The 15,272-nt window shown below is 39.8% G+C and overlaps 2 protein-coding genes across 4 annotated transcripts in view; one reads left to right on the top strand and one right to left on the bottom strand.

Annotated features, from left to right (window-relative positions):
• Positions 1-2,356, bottom strand: part of SUCO (SUN domain containing ossification factor) — a 153,597-nt gene extending 151,241 nt beyond the window's left edge. For 2 of the 3 annotated variants that reach the window (XM_039325941.1, XM_039325940.1), the window contains exon 1: positions 1,980-2,354. In XM_039325941.1, the coding sequence (XP_039181875.1) occupies positions 1,980-2,047 (68 nt within the window). In that variant the 5' untranslated portion in view covers positions 2,048-2,354. Of the gene's footprint in view, positions 1-1,979 lie in introns of all 3 variants that reach the window. The other variant, XR_005554599.1, reaches the window with a different exon arrangement.
• A 5,573-nt stretch (positions 2,357-7,929) lies between these two features.
• Positions 7,930-13,369, top strand: PIGC (phosphatidylinositol glycan anchor biosynthesis class C). The gene is made up of 2 exons (XM_039325942.1): positions 7,930-8,081; positions 9,115-13,369. Exon 2 carries the CDS (start codon positions 9,160-9,162, stop codon positions 10,063-10,065), a length of 906 nt encoding a protein of 301 aa, XP_039181876.1. The 5' UTR covers positions 7,930-8,081; positions 9,115-9,159; the 3' UTR covers positions 10,066-13,369.
• The last annotated feature ends 1,903 nt before the right edge of the window (positions 13,370-15,272 follow it).

Below are 15,272 nucleotides of genomic sequence, written 5' to 3' on the forward strand. Positions count from 1 at the left end.
TTAACAGTTCAAGTCCGAACCAAGGTCCTAAGAGCTGTTAAGATAATATTTGAATATATAGCCAGTGCCAACTATGGTGGTTTTTTACAAAGTCAGAATATTCAGATCTGATAAGTTCAAACTGTCCATGTATTTAGGCAATCCTTTGTGTCTTGCTCCAAGGGCTCCTATTACTATTGGTACAACCATTGATTTTATTTTTATTATCATTATTTATATTTGATATTCAAATAGACTGCAATTCCACTTCTAAGTCAAAGGGAAATTGCACTCTATGCGAACAATCAAATACAATTTGAGATTTTTTCTGAATTCTACAGTGAAGAAGCTAATTATCATTAGAATAGAATAGGGCTGGAAGGGACCTTGGAGGTCTTCTAGTCCAGCCCCCCGCTCAAGCAGGAGAACCTATACCGTCTCAGACAGGTGAATGTCTAGTCTCTTTTACCAGTTTAGACTGGTACCCACTCTGACCCTATCTAGATGGACAACTTTGTTTCAATTATTCATGGTCTCATAACAATTATTTTCATATCCTCTATATATGACTATTTTTAAAAACAGTCTAGAAATTCAAACTATGTACTCACATAAAAATTGTCATATAAAGACAATAGTGATGTCTACTTTATCACTTCATGTGATCGTCTACGTAGCAATAGTATGTAGCTTGCCAGTTCATTTCCAGACTCAATTTAAAGTACTGACCTTGCTTTTAATAACCCTTCCCATTCTCTCAAATGTAACAGTAAGTTCAACTGGTGTCCACCAATACTAAAAATCCAACCAATATCTGGTGAGTGCCTTCTTTATATATTGTCTTAATATTTTAATAGTAAATCCAGTTTTACTATTGATTTTTAAAATATTTTTTATTTTAATAATTTGGACTTTGTTTTTTTAACATTTTGGGTTTATTAGAAAATCTAAATTATAAATCTTTTAAAAAGTAAATGTAAAATAAAACATGTTTGTTCTCAAGATACCTTTTGCACAGAATACTATTAGTCACCACAACTTCTAAAAATCTACACTTAGAATTTAGAGCAGTGATGACGACCCTGCTCTACCTCCTGCCCCGCTCCCGCTCTGCCCCCCCATCTCCCGCCTCGCCTGCCCACAGGGCCACTCACCGCCTCCAGGGCCCGCCGCAGATCGCCCAGATAGCCCAACAGCACTATGGCGGCCATACCCTCTGCCCACGCCCTGCGGCATCAACTACATGATGGGGTGTGAGGGCAGAGTCTTGTCTACACTGCCTGGCTGCCATGTCCTTGTCAGCGCTGCTCCGTGTGGACCACACTAGAGGGCAACTCTTTCAGGGGGGCTGCTGGAGAGGAGGGGGTCGCGGGGACAGGCAAGCCTGGGGCAATGACACTTGTGCCCACAGGGAGGGCTCCGAGTGCCGCCTCTGGCACCCGTGCCATAGGTTCGCCACCACTAATTTAGAGAATGATGTTAAATGTCAAGAACAGAGAATCCCTTCCAGATGTGTTGATATCTATTACTGCTATCAGTTTTAGACAGGGTAGAATGCAGAACTGCACCTGACAGGGAAAGGGTGTTACATATACAGCTCAACTCATTTGTTTTAAAAAGTATTCCAAATAAGAAATTATTCCCCAGCATTTCATTTCTTATAAATCAGGCACACTTTTTAAAGCATATAGGTTTATCTCCAATAAGCATGGAGAGATTTGGGAGGAAAAGTCTGGTTTCAGCATAACACCTGGCCAAGCAGAAGCAGGCATTTTCTTTACTTCTGGGGCACATACCGAAAATGGATTCTAAAGCCTAGTGAAATTAAAATTTCGCTCCATGAACTAGAAGTTGTAGGATTGGACAAGAAGTTTTAAAATAATCGCTGTTTGATATGTATGGGAAACAAACGGCGTAGATGTGAAAGAAGTTTCCGGGACCCAACACTTACCTGTCCCCTTCCTACCATCTTTAGATTCTCGGGCGGTTAAAGCACTCACCCAAGCAAGCAACCGAGGAGGGAGGAGGCCGCCAGTATCAGAAGCCGACGGGGCAGCACCTCCTTCATCGTCTCCTCCGTGCACTTCTTCGGGCCAGGGGGTGGCGACGCATCCTCTCGGTGGCCGTTGCTGTTGGTTACGAGACAGGGCCAAGCCGAGGAGGGCCTTCTCACAGGACAGGCTTGAAGCAGGCGCGTCGGCGGCCCTCTTCAACCCCTGACTCTCTCGCCGCTTCTCCCAACTAAACCAGAAGCCCTCTCAGTCTTGTTCGTGTTCGGTCGCGTTGAGGTAGAATGTGACGCGTCAGCCACACAGAAGCCCTAAGGAAAGGGAAGAGAACGCGATGAGCGTTCTGCGCCTGCGTACTGAAAAATTACTTCAAACCCCACCCATCTTCCTCGGAAGAGCTCAGCCCAACCGCCAGGGTCTAGCAGTGACGTTTCTCTAAAAAAACGATATCTAATTGGTTTCTGCTCTAGCAGTATGATCTCTTTCGGATAACGTCAGGGGTGTGGCTACAGCAACGCCGGAGACGCAGTTCCTTTGACGTTAGGGGTTGAAAGGTAGCTAGTAGGTTCGTGAATTTTTTTAAAAAGGTGTTGTTGCATGGTGCGAGGCAAGTGGACTTTTTGATATATCGGGGGCTAATAAGGAATCATCCAATTTCTTGGTTTGTTTTAAGCATTTTCTCTGAGTGGGAATTAGAATTGCTACCAGGCAGGCAGAGATAGCTTTCTTTTTTGTGGGTTTTTTGAATCCTGTAGCATGCTTCAGAACAACCCTCATTTCCACATCGCAGGCTGTTGGAAGCAACAGGACAAGTCTGTTTACCACATTCACTGTTTATTTATTTATTAAATGTATATGCTGCGCAACTCCCAGAGACTCTGGATAGTTTACAAAGGAAAACATGAAAAATTGTCAAATTCCATCCTGATTTGCACAGGATAGATCTTAGCAGCCTTCTGAAGCAGACTTGCCTGTAAAATTAAGGAGTAACACCTCGTCAGTTTGTGGAACCAGTCTTTGCTGGCAATGATAGCGTTTTCTACAGAGTGGTTGGTATAAGAAGTTTGATGCTTAAATAAATCTGTTGTAAAGAAGAATCACCCTAGCAAAATTTTACCAATCTTCTCTGTACTTTTTCCTTGTGCTGGTCTTAAATACAAATAAATAGTTCATTCTCCATTTATAGCAACTACCTACCTAAGCCACAAATTTAGCAGTAGAAATTCTGCCAATTTGCATTGCCTCTCTGATCTGTTCTTTGTTTCCTTGTATATCTATGGAACTTCGTTGATACTACAACACACAAAGGTCACATGGTGTCCTATCTACTACCAATTGCATTGATTTTTAGTATGAGTTTTGTGAGTAAAAAAAGGAATCCATGAATATAGATCCTGCAAATATGGATACCTAACTGTACTCTTAATTAAACAATACATAATTAAAGTGCAAAAGTCTATGAGTTTAATTCCTGGTAAAGGATTTGAACCCTGTAAAATAACATCCGGATGCTTATGTCTGATGAATTTTAAAATGAAACTAGTTGCGTAGTGCCTACCTTTGTTAATATAACTGAAAACCCCACACATGCCATATTACATCCACATATCAAAATCCAATTATATTTCATTTCTATCTACCTACTCTGATATAAAACCAATTCTTACTCTCTTCTGGATTCTGTCATACTGTGAAAGGGGAAGAGGGTAAGCATGGGGGCTTTATGACTCTCACTTCCTGCATTAACTACAAAGTAACCTTTTGTTGATTCTCTTCGAGAGTACTAACCATAACAATGCGGCCATCCGCCTTTCATCCTACTCCCTCTAAATTTCTCCCCTTTGCAGGCAGTGAGGGAAAAGGGTGGGGGGAAATGCAACACGTGTAAAGACAGAATGAGTGATGGTGCTGACAGAGCGGGCCGACAATATATTTCCTGGACTTAACACCTAGAAATCTGCCAAATTGAATCGCCTGGAAGAACTGTGGGGTGGGGCTGCTTGGGAACACTTTAAAACATTGAGTGGTGGGAGAGGATCCCCCAGATCCTGTCTAGCATGCCTGCGATCAATTTCTCTTAATAAAAATTCCTGTTGGAAGAGACGTTCCAAGAGTTCTGTTTTCTTAAGATGTAAATTGTGGTGGGTCCTTACACCACATATGTTAATCAAAAGGAAGTATCTTATTAGGCAGTTTAAATACAGTATCCTACTGCAAGGATGTTTAAATATTTTTGGCAGGTAGGGACACTGGGAAATTAGATAGGGTATTATGTGAATGCTCACAAATAATAACCAAAAGGCTTATTCACACAGTATTTTTGCTAGAGGGCATGGCTAGTCACAAAACATCCATGTAAGAGAGTAGAAGATTCCATTTTAGCTTCTCAGATTAGTTTCTACTTCTGTTTGCTTTCTTTTTCCTGGCAGGGAGAATGCATGCAAAAGAGAGTACTGGACTGCAGACCCCTATCGTTTTTTTTTTACTTTCTAAATAATGCTTCTAGGATATCTATTGAGCAAACATCTGTGGAAATGATAATTACTCTATGCCTAACGCTGACACTTTGCTTTTCAGTAAACTAGCTTCTGTTTTTCTTTAAAGTAAAAGATCAAGTGGAAAATAAAGTCTGTTGGGTATGAAAGGAATTGTCCACAGGGACACTAGAATCCATGAGGATCCAAACTTCACAGAATATCATCCACACATAGGATATGACTGCACATCATAGAGCATTGCGTACTTTAGATCAGGGCTTTTCAACTGGTGGTGTGTGTACCATTGGTGGTACTTTGGCACCTGGCAGATGGTATGTGATCTAGACAAGTGTAGCGGGGGGGGGTGAGTTGAAGCAGCGGCATTGCTGATCAGCTGAAGTGGCAGAGCTGCACAGTCAGCTGGAGCTGCAGTGTTGCTGGGGCTCTGCTGAGGACCCAGGATTGGTGTGTGTGACTCCAGCTGACTGGGGCTTCCAGCGGCCTCAGGTGGCCAGCAGCTGCACGCAGTCTTCGGGCAGAGAGTCAACTGGAGTGCGGTTGTGCTGAGGGCCTATAATTGGCATGTACGGCTCCAATTAATCAGGGCTTCCGGTGGCCTCTGTATCACCGGGAGCAGCAGAAAGACCTTGGAACAAGAAAGCTGGAGCTGCAGGGCTGCCAGAGCTTGGCAGAGGCCCCAGGATCAGCGCGCACAGCTCCAGCTGATCAGTGCGGTGTGCAATGGCCAGCCGGGGAGTGGGTGACCGCATGGGGAGTGAGACTGGGTAGCGACCGACACTGGAGCTCTCCCTGAGCCCCAGAGAGTGGCGCCCCTGGAAGAAAAAAGGAGGGGCGAGAAAGGAGAGGCTATAAAAGGTTTTGGCGGGAGAGTGAGAGAAAAAAAATGATGGAAAGAGAAGGACAGAGAAAGAGGAGAGGCTTCTGTGAGACAAGCAGAGGGATTAACGAAGGAGGAGAGGCTGTGAAAAAGAGGGAGTGGAAAGGGAGAGAAGAAGAAAGGCCGGCCAGCTACCTGACCACCAATGTAGTGGTGCATATTAATAAATATGGGTAAATTTGTCATACATTCAACAGTACAAAGGGAAAGTGATTCAGCAAAGAAACTGTCACCAAAGAAATTAAAACTGGTTCTTTTTTCCTTTTTTTTTTTTTTTTTTGGTCAGCAAATTTTTCACATATTGCTAAGCACTGATGGTTCTCGAATATTGTTATGTCTTAAAAGTGGTACAATCTGTGAAAAGATTGAAAAGCACTGGTTTAGATAAATGACCAAATTCAAATTAAGAATAGAGCTGGAAGGGACCTTGGAGGTCTTCTAGTCCAGTCCCCTGCTCAAGCAGGAGACCCTATACCATTTCAGACAGGTGGTTGTCCAGTCTCTTAAAAACCTCCAGTGCTGAAGCATCCACAACTTCTGAAGGCAAACTGTTCCACTGATTAATTGTTCTCACTGTTAGGAAGTTTCTCCTTAATTCCAGGTTGCTTCTCTCCTCAATTTGTTTCCATCCATTGTTTCTTGTCCTGTCCTCTGGTACTCTGGAAAATAAGTTGACCCCCTCTTCTTTGTGGCAGCCCCTCAAACACTGGAACACCACTATCATGTCACTCTAGTCCTTTGCATTTAATTAATTAAAAGAAAAAAATAAAGACAATTAAAAGAGAAAGTCAATTAAGACAGAGCAAAAGATACTACTTACCCAACTCTGAGAGTGATTGCTATTATAACAAGTAACCTAGTATGGTATATCTCTAAAAATTGGAGTAGTAAAAACAATTTAAAAACAAAACTGTCTTAATTAAAATGGTTGAGTCAAGGATGGGTAACTGTTTAGTGACTAGGTCACCCAACCTTCATAGGTAAGTGAAGGTCAGATCATAGCTGGCCTTTTGTATTTTCTCCTCAATTCTGAAGGGTAAAACTGTAAAAAAAGAAATTCACTTAATTCATTAATTCTTTTTTATAATATAGCTGCAGTCTTTACCTCTTTCAGCTTTAAGGTAGTAGGAAATGGTGTCATTGTGGTCAGAAGGGGGTTCAGTAGCCAGAGAGATAACTCATACATTATATACAGACTTTAGGTTGTTGTCCTTGTGTTAGATGAAGAATTTGGGCTATTTGGATTTACTATGTTTGCCTTTCATTGCTACCAGAATTCTGGATTCTTTATAACCATGGAAAGCAAATGTATACTGCTACCAGGACTGTACATTACATTATGCATACACAAAGCTATTATTCATCCCACATTTTTAAATTTTATGGGGTCATAGTACAGACTTAGTATGTTGTAGTAACTTGAATTGAATTGTGATTTTATCTGCTGGAACAAATGGACTTTGAAATCCCTGTCATCGGTTAGTCTATGTCCCTGTGAGTTGTCATCCAGCATGTCAGTTTTCTTCTTTAAAAGTACCACAGTTGGAACTTTACAAATACAGCCTCTGATAAGATATCTGGCAGCTGATATTTCCATTTAAGTTAAATTCAAACCAAGCTTTATCCTCAGTTCTCCAGAGCACTGAAAAACTTCAGTAGTAGTTGCTGTCAAATGACATAGTTTAAACCCTTTGTTTGAGATGGAAGAACAAAGAGGATCCTTGTTGCCTCTGTTCAGCAATAAACTGAAAAACATCAGCCTTATGTTTTCCCCAGATCTTTCACAACTCGCATACTTAGATTCAAAGTTCCTAATCCACAATAAAAGGAATCCCATTAATAACAGTAGATCTGACATTTCCCACAGCATATATTCTCTTTTAAAATTTCTGATGTAAATTCATAATAAGTAATTTCAGAAGTAAATATTATACTTTCTATAAATTGTAGCCTCTGTAGCACATATATTTATGCAAAGATTATCTTCATTATTCTAAAGCTCACTCAGTAAATATTCTGATTGCTGCAGGACAGGATTTAACACAAACCAGTTTTTCCAGGTAGAAGTATATTCCATTCCAAAATATCCAACTGGAGCCTTCTTTTTTGAGAACTGTTACAGAGTGCTGAATGCTTTGAACTACTTTGATACAGCCTGAAACCCGGTTCAAATATTTTGACAACCCCATCCTCAAATCTCATTTACTGGATCCTCACGGACTCCCTCCCTCCCTTCCTCACCCAAATAGCAGCTACTCCATGTTTTGTATATGTCTGCAATCCTCAGTCAGAGATAGAATACTATAGTACCTTTTGAGGTATGATACTTTTTTATGCAAAGCCTTAAGAGAAAGTTGGTTCCAATTTGGAGTCATCACCGAATGCCCATCTTCCTAGATGCAGGTCTGTTGGGCGAGTTTGGGTTTGGCGGTCCTCTATAATATTCAATAAAATGTACATCCAGGGAAGTGTGTATCCAGGTCCATCAAGACTCACAACATGCAATCCCTTTTGTATTCAAATATGTTTAGAAACCTCTCCGGGTGACACAACTTCTATAATGGATCGCGAAAAGGTCTTGCGAGCAGCAAATCCAGTAATAATTTTTTTGTCTATAAATTGGCCAGCAGAGGGCAACACGAATCCAATTTTTATTCCTCAGTCGGATATGTCGTCACAGCAGAATTTCCTTTTCCGACATACGCAATTCTAGCCGAGGTAAGAGAGGTTTTTATTATTATTATTTATTGATTTATTTAAGAAGCTGTTTTTCCTGTTCTGGTTCGTTACTGTAGTTGGAATCTCCAGTATTGACTACAGAAAAATGACAGCATAGTCATTTCAACTTGGAGGCAATGAAAGTGCATTTGTTCAGAAAGTAAAATCAATACAGAGGCAGCAGGGACGCGACTCCAGTCAGGAAGCTAAAATGAAACCTTCCACCAGAACAGCCCCCCTTTAAACATGGTTTCCCATCTATCTTGATTGCAGTCTTAGGATTGCCTCTCAAACGCAAATTATGCCTTACATTGGCACTAGAGTATTCATTGTGTATCATCAGAGAATTTTGCTGCACAAATTAATTTTGTAGTGTTTATGGAATGGCGCCTAGTAAGAAACCCTCCACTCAAATATTCCTGTGTAGAAGGAACTGCTCTTATCACAGTTGCAGGTTTGCGGAAAAATGATGGCAAGAAGCTGTAGAATTTGACTACCAGGAAGAGCAACTTGCTAAAATTATTACATTTATCACCATTATTAGTTGCACAAAGGAGCGTGGTAGTTCTAAAATAGCCTTCCTTAATCTAGTATTATTAAGGTGAATTGGATCACAGATCCCTTAGATACAATGAATAGGTTGGGAACAACTGTTCATAAAATGGAAACACGTGAGTAAGAGGTGCAGTCTCTGTGCACTAATTAGCAATGTTACAAACATTGATAGTTGTCAGGAATTTTTCATAGTCATAAAATATCACAATTACAAATAAGGCTGCTGTGTAGCAGTCTTTCTAGCCCTCTCAATGTAGCAGATGCTCACTTTCATAGATATAAGCCCTTTTGATTTCTCTAATTTCAAAGAGCCCTGCATTTTTTCTTTCTTTCTGACCTGCCTTATGAGTGCCAAGTGATATAATTGAACCATCAACCCTTAATGAAAACATTTTTTATTGATTAAATTGTTGGAAATTGTTTATATAGGTGGAGAGTGATTATCTACCACTGGTAAATTATGTTATTTTGTTTCTAGATGATATGAACATCATAGCATGATATTGTGAAGAAGTATGAGGCAATGGCAAGAAATATACTCTGTGTCCAACTGGAACATACCATAAGGCAACGTTGGCAGAAAGTGTTGTACAAAAGGCAGTCATTTCCTGATAACTATGTGGATCAAAGTTTCTTAGAGAAGTTGCGCAAGAATATCCATGCGCGCAAGTATCATTATTGGGCAGTGGTGTTTGAATCTGGAGTGGTGATACAACAATTATGTAACGTCTGTGTCTTTGTTGTCATCTGGTGGTATATGGATATGGGCCTGTTGTCTCCCAAGTGGCTATTTGGAGCTGGCTTGATTGCCTCGCTGATTGGTTATGTACTCTTTGATGCCATTGATTCAGGATTAGAAAGAAATCAAAGCGGCCAGACACGATGGGGAGATCTGAAGAATTCTGTGGTATTTGTGGCATTCACCTATGGCTTCTCTCCTATCCTGAAGACCTTAACTGAGTCCATCAGCACTGATACAATTTATGCTATGTCTGCTCTAATGCTCCTAGGACATTTGATCTTTTATGATTATGGGGCAAATGCAGCTATTGTGTCCAGTACCTTGTCCCTCAACATGGCTTTCTTTGCTTCAGTCTGCTTAGCCTCACGGTTGCCACGGTCCTTACATGCCTTTGTCATGGTGACATTTGCTATCCAGATATTTGCCCTATGGCCTATGCTACAGAAGAAGCTCAAAGCTCAAACCCCCCATTGTTATATGATAGCTACCTTACTCTTTGCTTTATCTACCTTAATGGGACTACTAACCATTTCAAGTGTTGGCACTATTCTTTTTGTTCTCCTTTTGATTGCCATCTCATGTCTATGCCCTTACTGCCTCATTAGGCTGCAACTCTTCAAAGACAATATCCATGGGCCTTGGGATGAAGCTGAAATCAAGGAAGATCTGTCCAAGTTCCTTATGTAGACCAGGAGTCCACGCTTTGGGGTTCAATTCTTCCAATTATCCTAGTCCCAGCTAATAAATGCTTTATTAAAGCAAATAAAGCAAGCAGAAATGAAATACCTTTGAAAATGCCTGAGAACAATTTATTTACAACATGATTTTTTTATCAACCACATTGTGTATTTATTTCAGTTGAGCTAATAGATATAAAACTAATGCAGGCAGTCCTCATTTAGTGACTGCCTCATTTAGCAACTATTCAAAATTATGATGGTGATGACAAACTAAATTTATAATCAATGCTCACATATACAATGCTTGTAGTTCTGTAGAGCAAAGAAAAGCTGAACTAAGAGCGTAAGCACAGTTGTGGATTCACTTAATACTGTTTCACTTAACAGCTGCTTCACTTGACCAAGTTGCAGGTCCCAGTTGTGGCTAAACAAGGACTACCTGTGAAACTCAGTAATTTATTTATCAAATTTCTACAATGGCTATTTCAGTGGCCGGTTTACAAATAAAAATCATAAAAATATAGTACAATTTTTTGGAGGTGGGATGAGGTTTTATGGGTTTTTATGTTGTGGATTTTTAATGTTGTAAGTCACCTAAACTGTGAATTGGATGGCCGTATAAGTGTGTTTAATAAATAAGTAATGTTAAAAACAGAATTAAAACTAAGGTTTTATATTATATTTTTATATTTTTACATTAAAAGTTATAAGGCAGAGAGAGTGATCTTAAGCCACCAACCAGCCCCAAGGTTGTATGACATTCTTCAACCCTCCATGCCAGTTGTCAGAGTCAGGTCTTGAAGCCCTTTTAGATTGTGTGGAGAATGGGGGAAGCCCATTCTATTCTATGCACTGGGAACAAAAACAGAGAAGTCTGTCTTCCTAGACCGCCTCCCCCCTCCCGACAAAATTATTTAACTGATGGGGTCTGCAACTTATCTTCCCTGTGGGAAGAGTTGGGGTGCATTGATGAAATAAGGATGAGACAATTCCTCATCTTTAATGAGTACAATTATATATTTAAATAAATGTCAGGTTTGCCAAGTTCAGCTTGGTGCCTCCCAGGCACCCTGCTGTCAAAGGCTAGAAGGGGGGGGGAGGAAGGATAGATGGGCAATAAAGCTGTGTGTGTGTGTGCTGGGAAATAAGGAGGGGGGAATGATAGGTGATAAAGACCAGAGCAGCTCAGAACCAGTTTGTACCAGCATCCAAGGCCAGGCACCCTGAGTAAGTATGTGGATTACCCCAAAACATCTCAGCTTTCTCAAAACTTTTTGGCAAGTTTCAAAGACAGACTGGTCACGAGGAGGGCTGGGATGATGGTAAACCTTTATGTATCTTTTGAGAACGGGAAATCCAGAGCTAGCCTGACTTTACTGTACCCAACATCTTTTAGTAAAAGAACCTTTTACTTCAACCAAATGGAGTCAAGGGTTTTTCTTTCTTCAATTGGGACAGGTCTGACATTGAACATAAATTTGTCTCCTGGGGGCTTACACGAACAGTTATGGCATGATATGGAAGTGGTTTGCCCTTGTATTATTCCTGTTGTTTTTCTTTCAATTAAAGTTTATTTGTCAGATCATCATTTGCACCAAATCTGGCATCGGTCACCAGCTATAACAATCAAGTATCTGAAGAGATAAATCTAAGATAATATTCCTGTAAGGCAAGGGTGTCAAACTGGCAGCCTGTGGGCCGGATGCGTCGTGTGCAAGCCATGCCCACCCCGGCTCCACAAAGGCAAAAAAATCACGATATGTCATGTGACGCGATTGTGTTTGACACCCATGCTGTAAGGTATCCCTTATGCAGTTAAAAGTGTAAGATGTCTGTTGTTGAGATACGTAACTACTAATTAAAATAGTTTTAGATCACAATGATTCCTGCCCTGAGCAACCCTATAATTCTATAACCTATTTTAGTAATTTTATTCATTATAATTTGGCACTGCAGATGTTCTGGTTAAAATTTCAACCAAATATATTATTTTCAAAGCCAGAACCAAGTTCTGGTTTGGTCATAAGTAGATCTAAATCAGGCCTGATTTTCTTTTTTAAAGAGTAAAGTTACAGCCTTCTTGAAAGCCATGCTGATGAGCACCTCCAAGTCTTGCCACCTATAGGAGATTTCTTGCTCTCATTCTGATTCTTTATGAGATTAATGCTATGCAGGTCTACTATGGCACACAAGAATTTCTAGGCTTGGTGGTGGTTTGTTCTCCAAGCTTCTGAATATTTCATCACCAGACTAGGTGACATCCTCAGCAGGACTTTGGTTGAAGTGTCTTGTTTCAGTTCTTCATTGCTTTTATTAGTCTTGTGGTCAGTGGGTCATGTGACCTGTCAGCTGGTCATTGTGTGTGAAAGTTACCAAGTGAAGAGGTGGTCAGTGCTGTCATTGGTTGGTCGCTCAATTAATATGGCTCCTTATGGGTTCATAGGCTGGCTCCAAATCAACATGTTTGTTGTTAAATCGATTGGTTGAGTACTGGGCTTCAATGAATAGGCATGCATGGCGTGTGGTGGCACCAGAGGGCAGGACAAGAAACAATGGTTGGAAACTGACCAAAGAGGATCCGGTTTGCTTCGTGGCATCACAGGCTAGGGAAAAACGGGGCTCCTCTTCCCACAGCTGATTTCTCCCTGTCTGGACCCCTAAAAGGGTCTAAAGTTACCCCAGAGAGACAATGAAGAAGGAAAGAACCCCTGTTGATCACAGAAAGATGGCAGTCAATCTGTTTGATCCAAGGAAAGCCCTCTAAACCAGCACGGGAAAGACAAGCTGCAATCATGTGATGAGTCAGAAGCTACTGACAACCAAAGAAAGAAAGCGTTATTTAGCAAATTGTGAGCATCATGTTTGGAACTGGGTGAGACTGTTTTTCTTTTTTCTACTATTTGGCAACTGAGTCCCTGGAAAAGAAATTCCCCAAATGCAACAAACAAACAAACCCCCAAACGTGAGAGGGAAGGGGATTTTTGACCCTTCCCTCCAGAGAAACGAAAGTTGTGATTTAATCCTTGTTTTGGGGGACAGAAACAGAGAAGAATACAATATTAAATTGGAAATAATATAAAGACACAGCTTTCACAAACTTGGCAATTTAGAGAATTCTTAAAACTTTTTTGAAAAAAGATTGGGTGAAGAAGAGACAGAAAATACAGAGCAAGAAGGAGGGGCAATGGCAAGACAACAGAGACAGACAAAAAGTAATAAGAGAATAAAATCTAAATATAAGTAAAGAAGATGGAAAAGGAAAGTGGGATTCTCTCAATGAACATAAATGGATTGAACTCCCCCTCAAAAAAGAAAAAAAAATTACACAACTACAAAAACTAAAAATGGATATAATCTGCCTTCAAGAAACACATATAAAAAGAAAACATTATAATTTTTTGGAATGCCCCAAAATTGGGAAACTTTACTTTTCATCAGCACAACAAAAGAAAAGAGGAGTAGCCTTATACATTAAGGAGACAATAAATTATTTATTTTTTTAATTTTTAATTTTCCTTTTTTTTCTTTACAAAGAAACATAATACACAATACATTTTTTCTTTCCCCTTAACAATACTATGTCCTATATCTCTTAAATTTATTTACATTTTTTACATCACTTCTCATACATTTTTATTCCGCAATTGTAACCAGTTATAATACATGTCCCATATCTTGTAAAATTTTGTAGCTTCTTTGTCTTTTATTTCTAAGGAAAGTTTGTTCATCTCAGCACAGTCTAATATACATACAATCATTGCATTTGTTGGTACGTTCTCCCTTTTCCAACATTGCGCATATGCAATGCGTGCTGCAGTTATAATATGTATAATGATATATTGGAGTTGTTTCTCGATTTTTGGGTTAATTATGCCTAATAAAAATATTTCGGGTTTGAGTTCAATTTGTTGTTTTGTTATTTCCTGTAACCATCTTCTTATCTGCTCCCAATAGGTCTTTGCTTTGGGGCATTGCCACCACATATGATAAAATGTTCCTTCTTTGTTTTTACATTTCCAACAATCCGGATTCATATTTTTGTATATTTTAGCCAATCTTGCACCGGTGCTAAATGCCATCTATAGAACATTTTGTATTGGTTTTCCTTGTATGCAGTTGACAACGTTAATTTGTAATTTATGTTCCATGTTCTTTCCCATTCCTGTAATCCTATATTTCTACCTATGTTTCGGGCCCATGCTATCATCAGGCCCTTTACTATTTCTTCTTCCAATTCAATTTCTAATAGGAGTTTATAGGTTTTAGTTAAGAATTTTTCTCCCTTATTTGTCAATATTTTATCCAATTGTTGTAATGTCCGACATATCCCATACTCCTCCATATCCTTATTGTATTTTGATTTTATCTGTGTATATGGTCACCAATCAATAGTCATTCCCTGTTCTTTTAATTCATTTCTTGATCTTAGCTTCCCTTGGTTGTCTAATAATTCTTTGTATCTTATCATCTTTGTTTTATCTAATGTGTTTGGATGAATCATCGCCTCCATTGGTGAGATCCAAATTAGGATTTTTGTATAGTATTTTTTTTTTACTTTTTCCCATATCCAAATTAATGCATCCCTTATCTGATGTCGGAGAAAATATGTATGAGTTTTCTTATCTTTTCCCCATAGAAAAGCATGCCATCCAGCCTGTACATCATGACCTTCAATTGTTAAGACCCTTTTGTTTTCTAGGTTTATCCAGTCACTGATCCAAAGCAATCCCGCTGCTTGATAGTAAATTTCCCATTTTGGGAGTCCCAAGGCCACCTCTACTTCTACTATCCTGTAATGCTTTAACACAGTGGTTCTCAACCTTTTTAATGCCGCGACCCCCAACCAGTCGTAAGTCGATGACTACTCAACTGGTGCAGCATCGTTTGGAGAATGGGACTTTTGGCGGGCTCAGCAGGGCAGAAACAACCTGGACAATTCCTATTGGCTTTTGAAAGCCAATAGAATTAGACTCTATTCAAGAGAGTCTATTCTATTGGCTTTCAAAAGCCAATACAATAAAAGAGAGTAGCACAGCTAAGGAAAAGGGGGAAAAAATGGCGGACTGCGTTGTTTGGCGACCCCCGTGAAATGGTCGTTCGACCCCAAATGGGGTCCTGACCCACAGGTTGAGAACCACTGCTTTAACATTTATTCGTGCTTTTTTACCTAGCCATATAAATTTATTAATCATTTTATTTAATTCATCAAAAAAA

The sequence above is a fragment of the Crotalus tigris genome, unplaced genomic scaffold (assembly GCF_016545835.1).
Source record: "Crotalus tigris isolate CLP2741 ecotype Arizona unplaced genomic scaffold, ASM1654583v1 scf7180000024339.11422700, whole genome shotgun sequence".
NCBI lineage: Eukaryota > Metazoa > Chordata > Lepidosauria > Squamata > Viperidae > Crotalus > Crotalus tigris.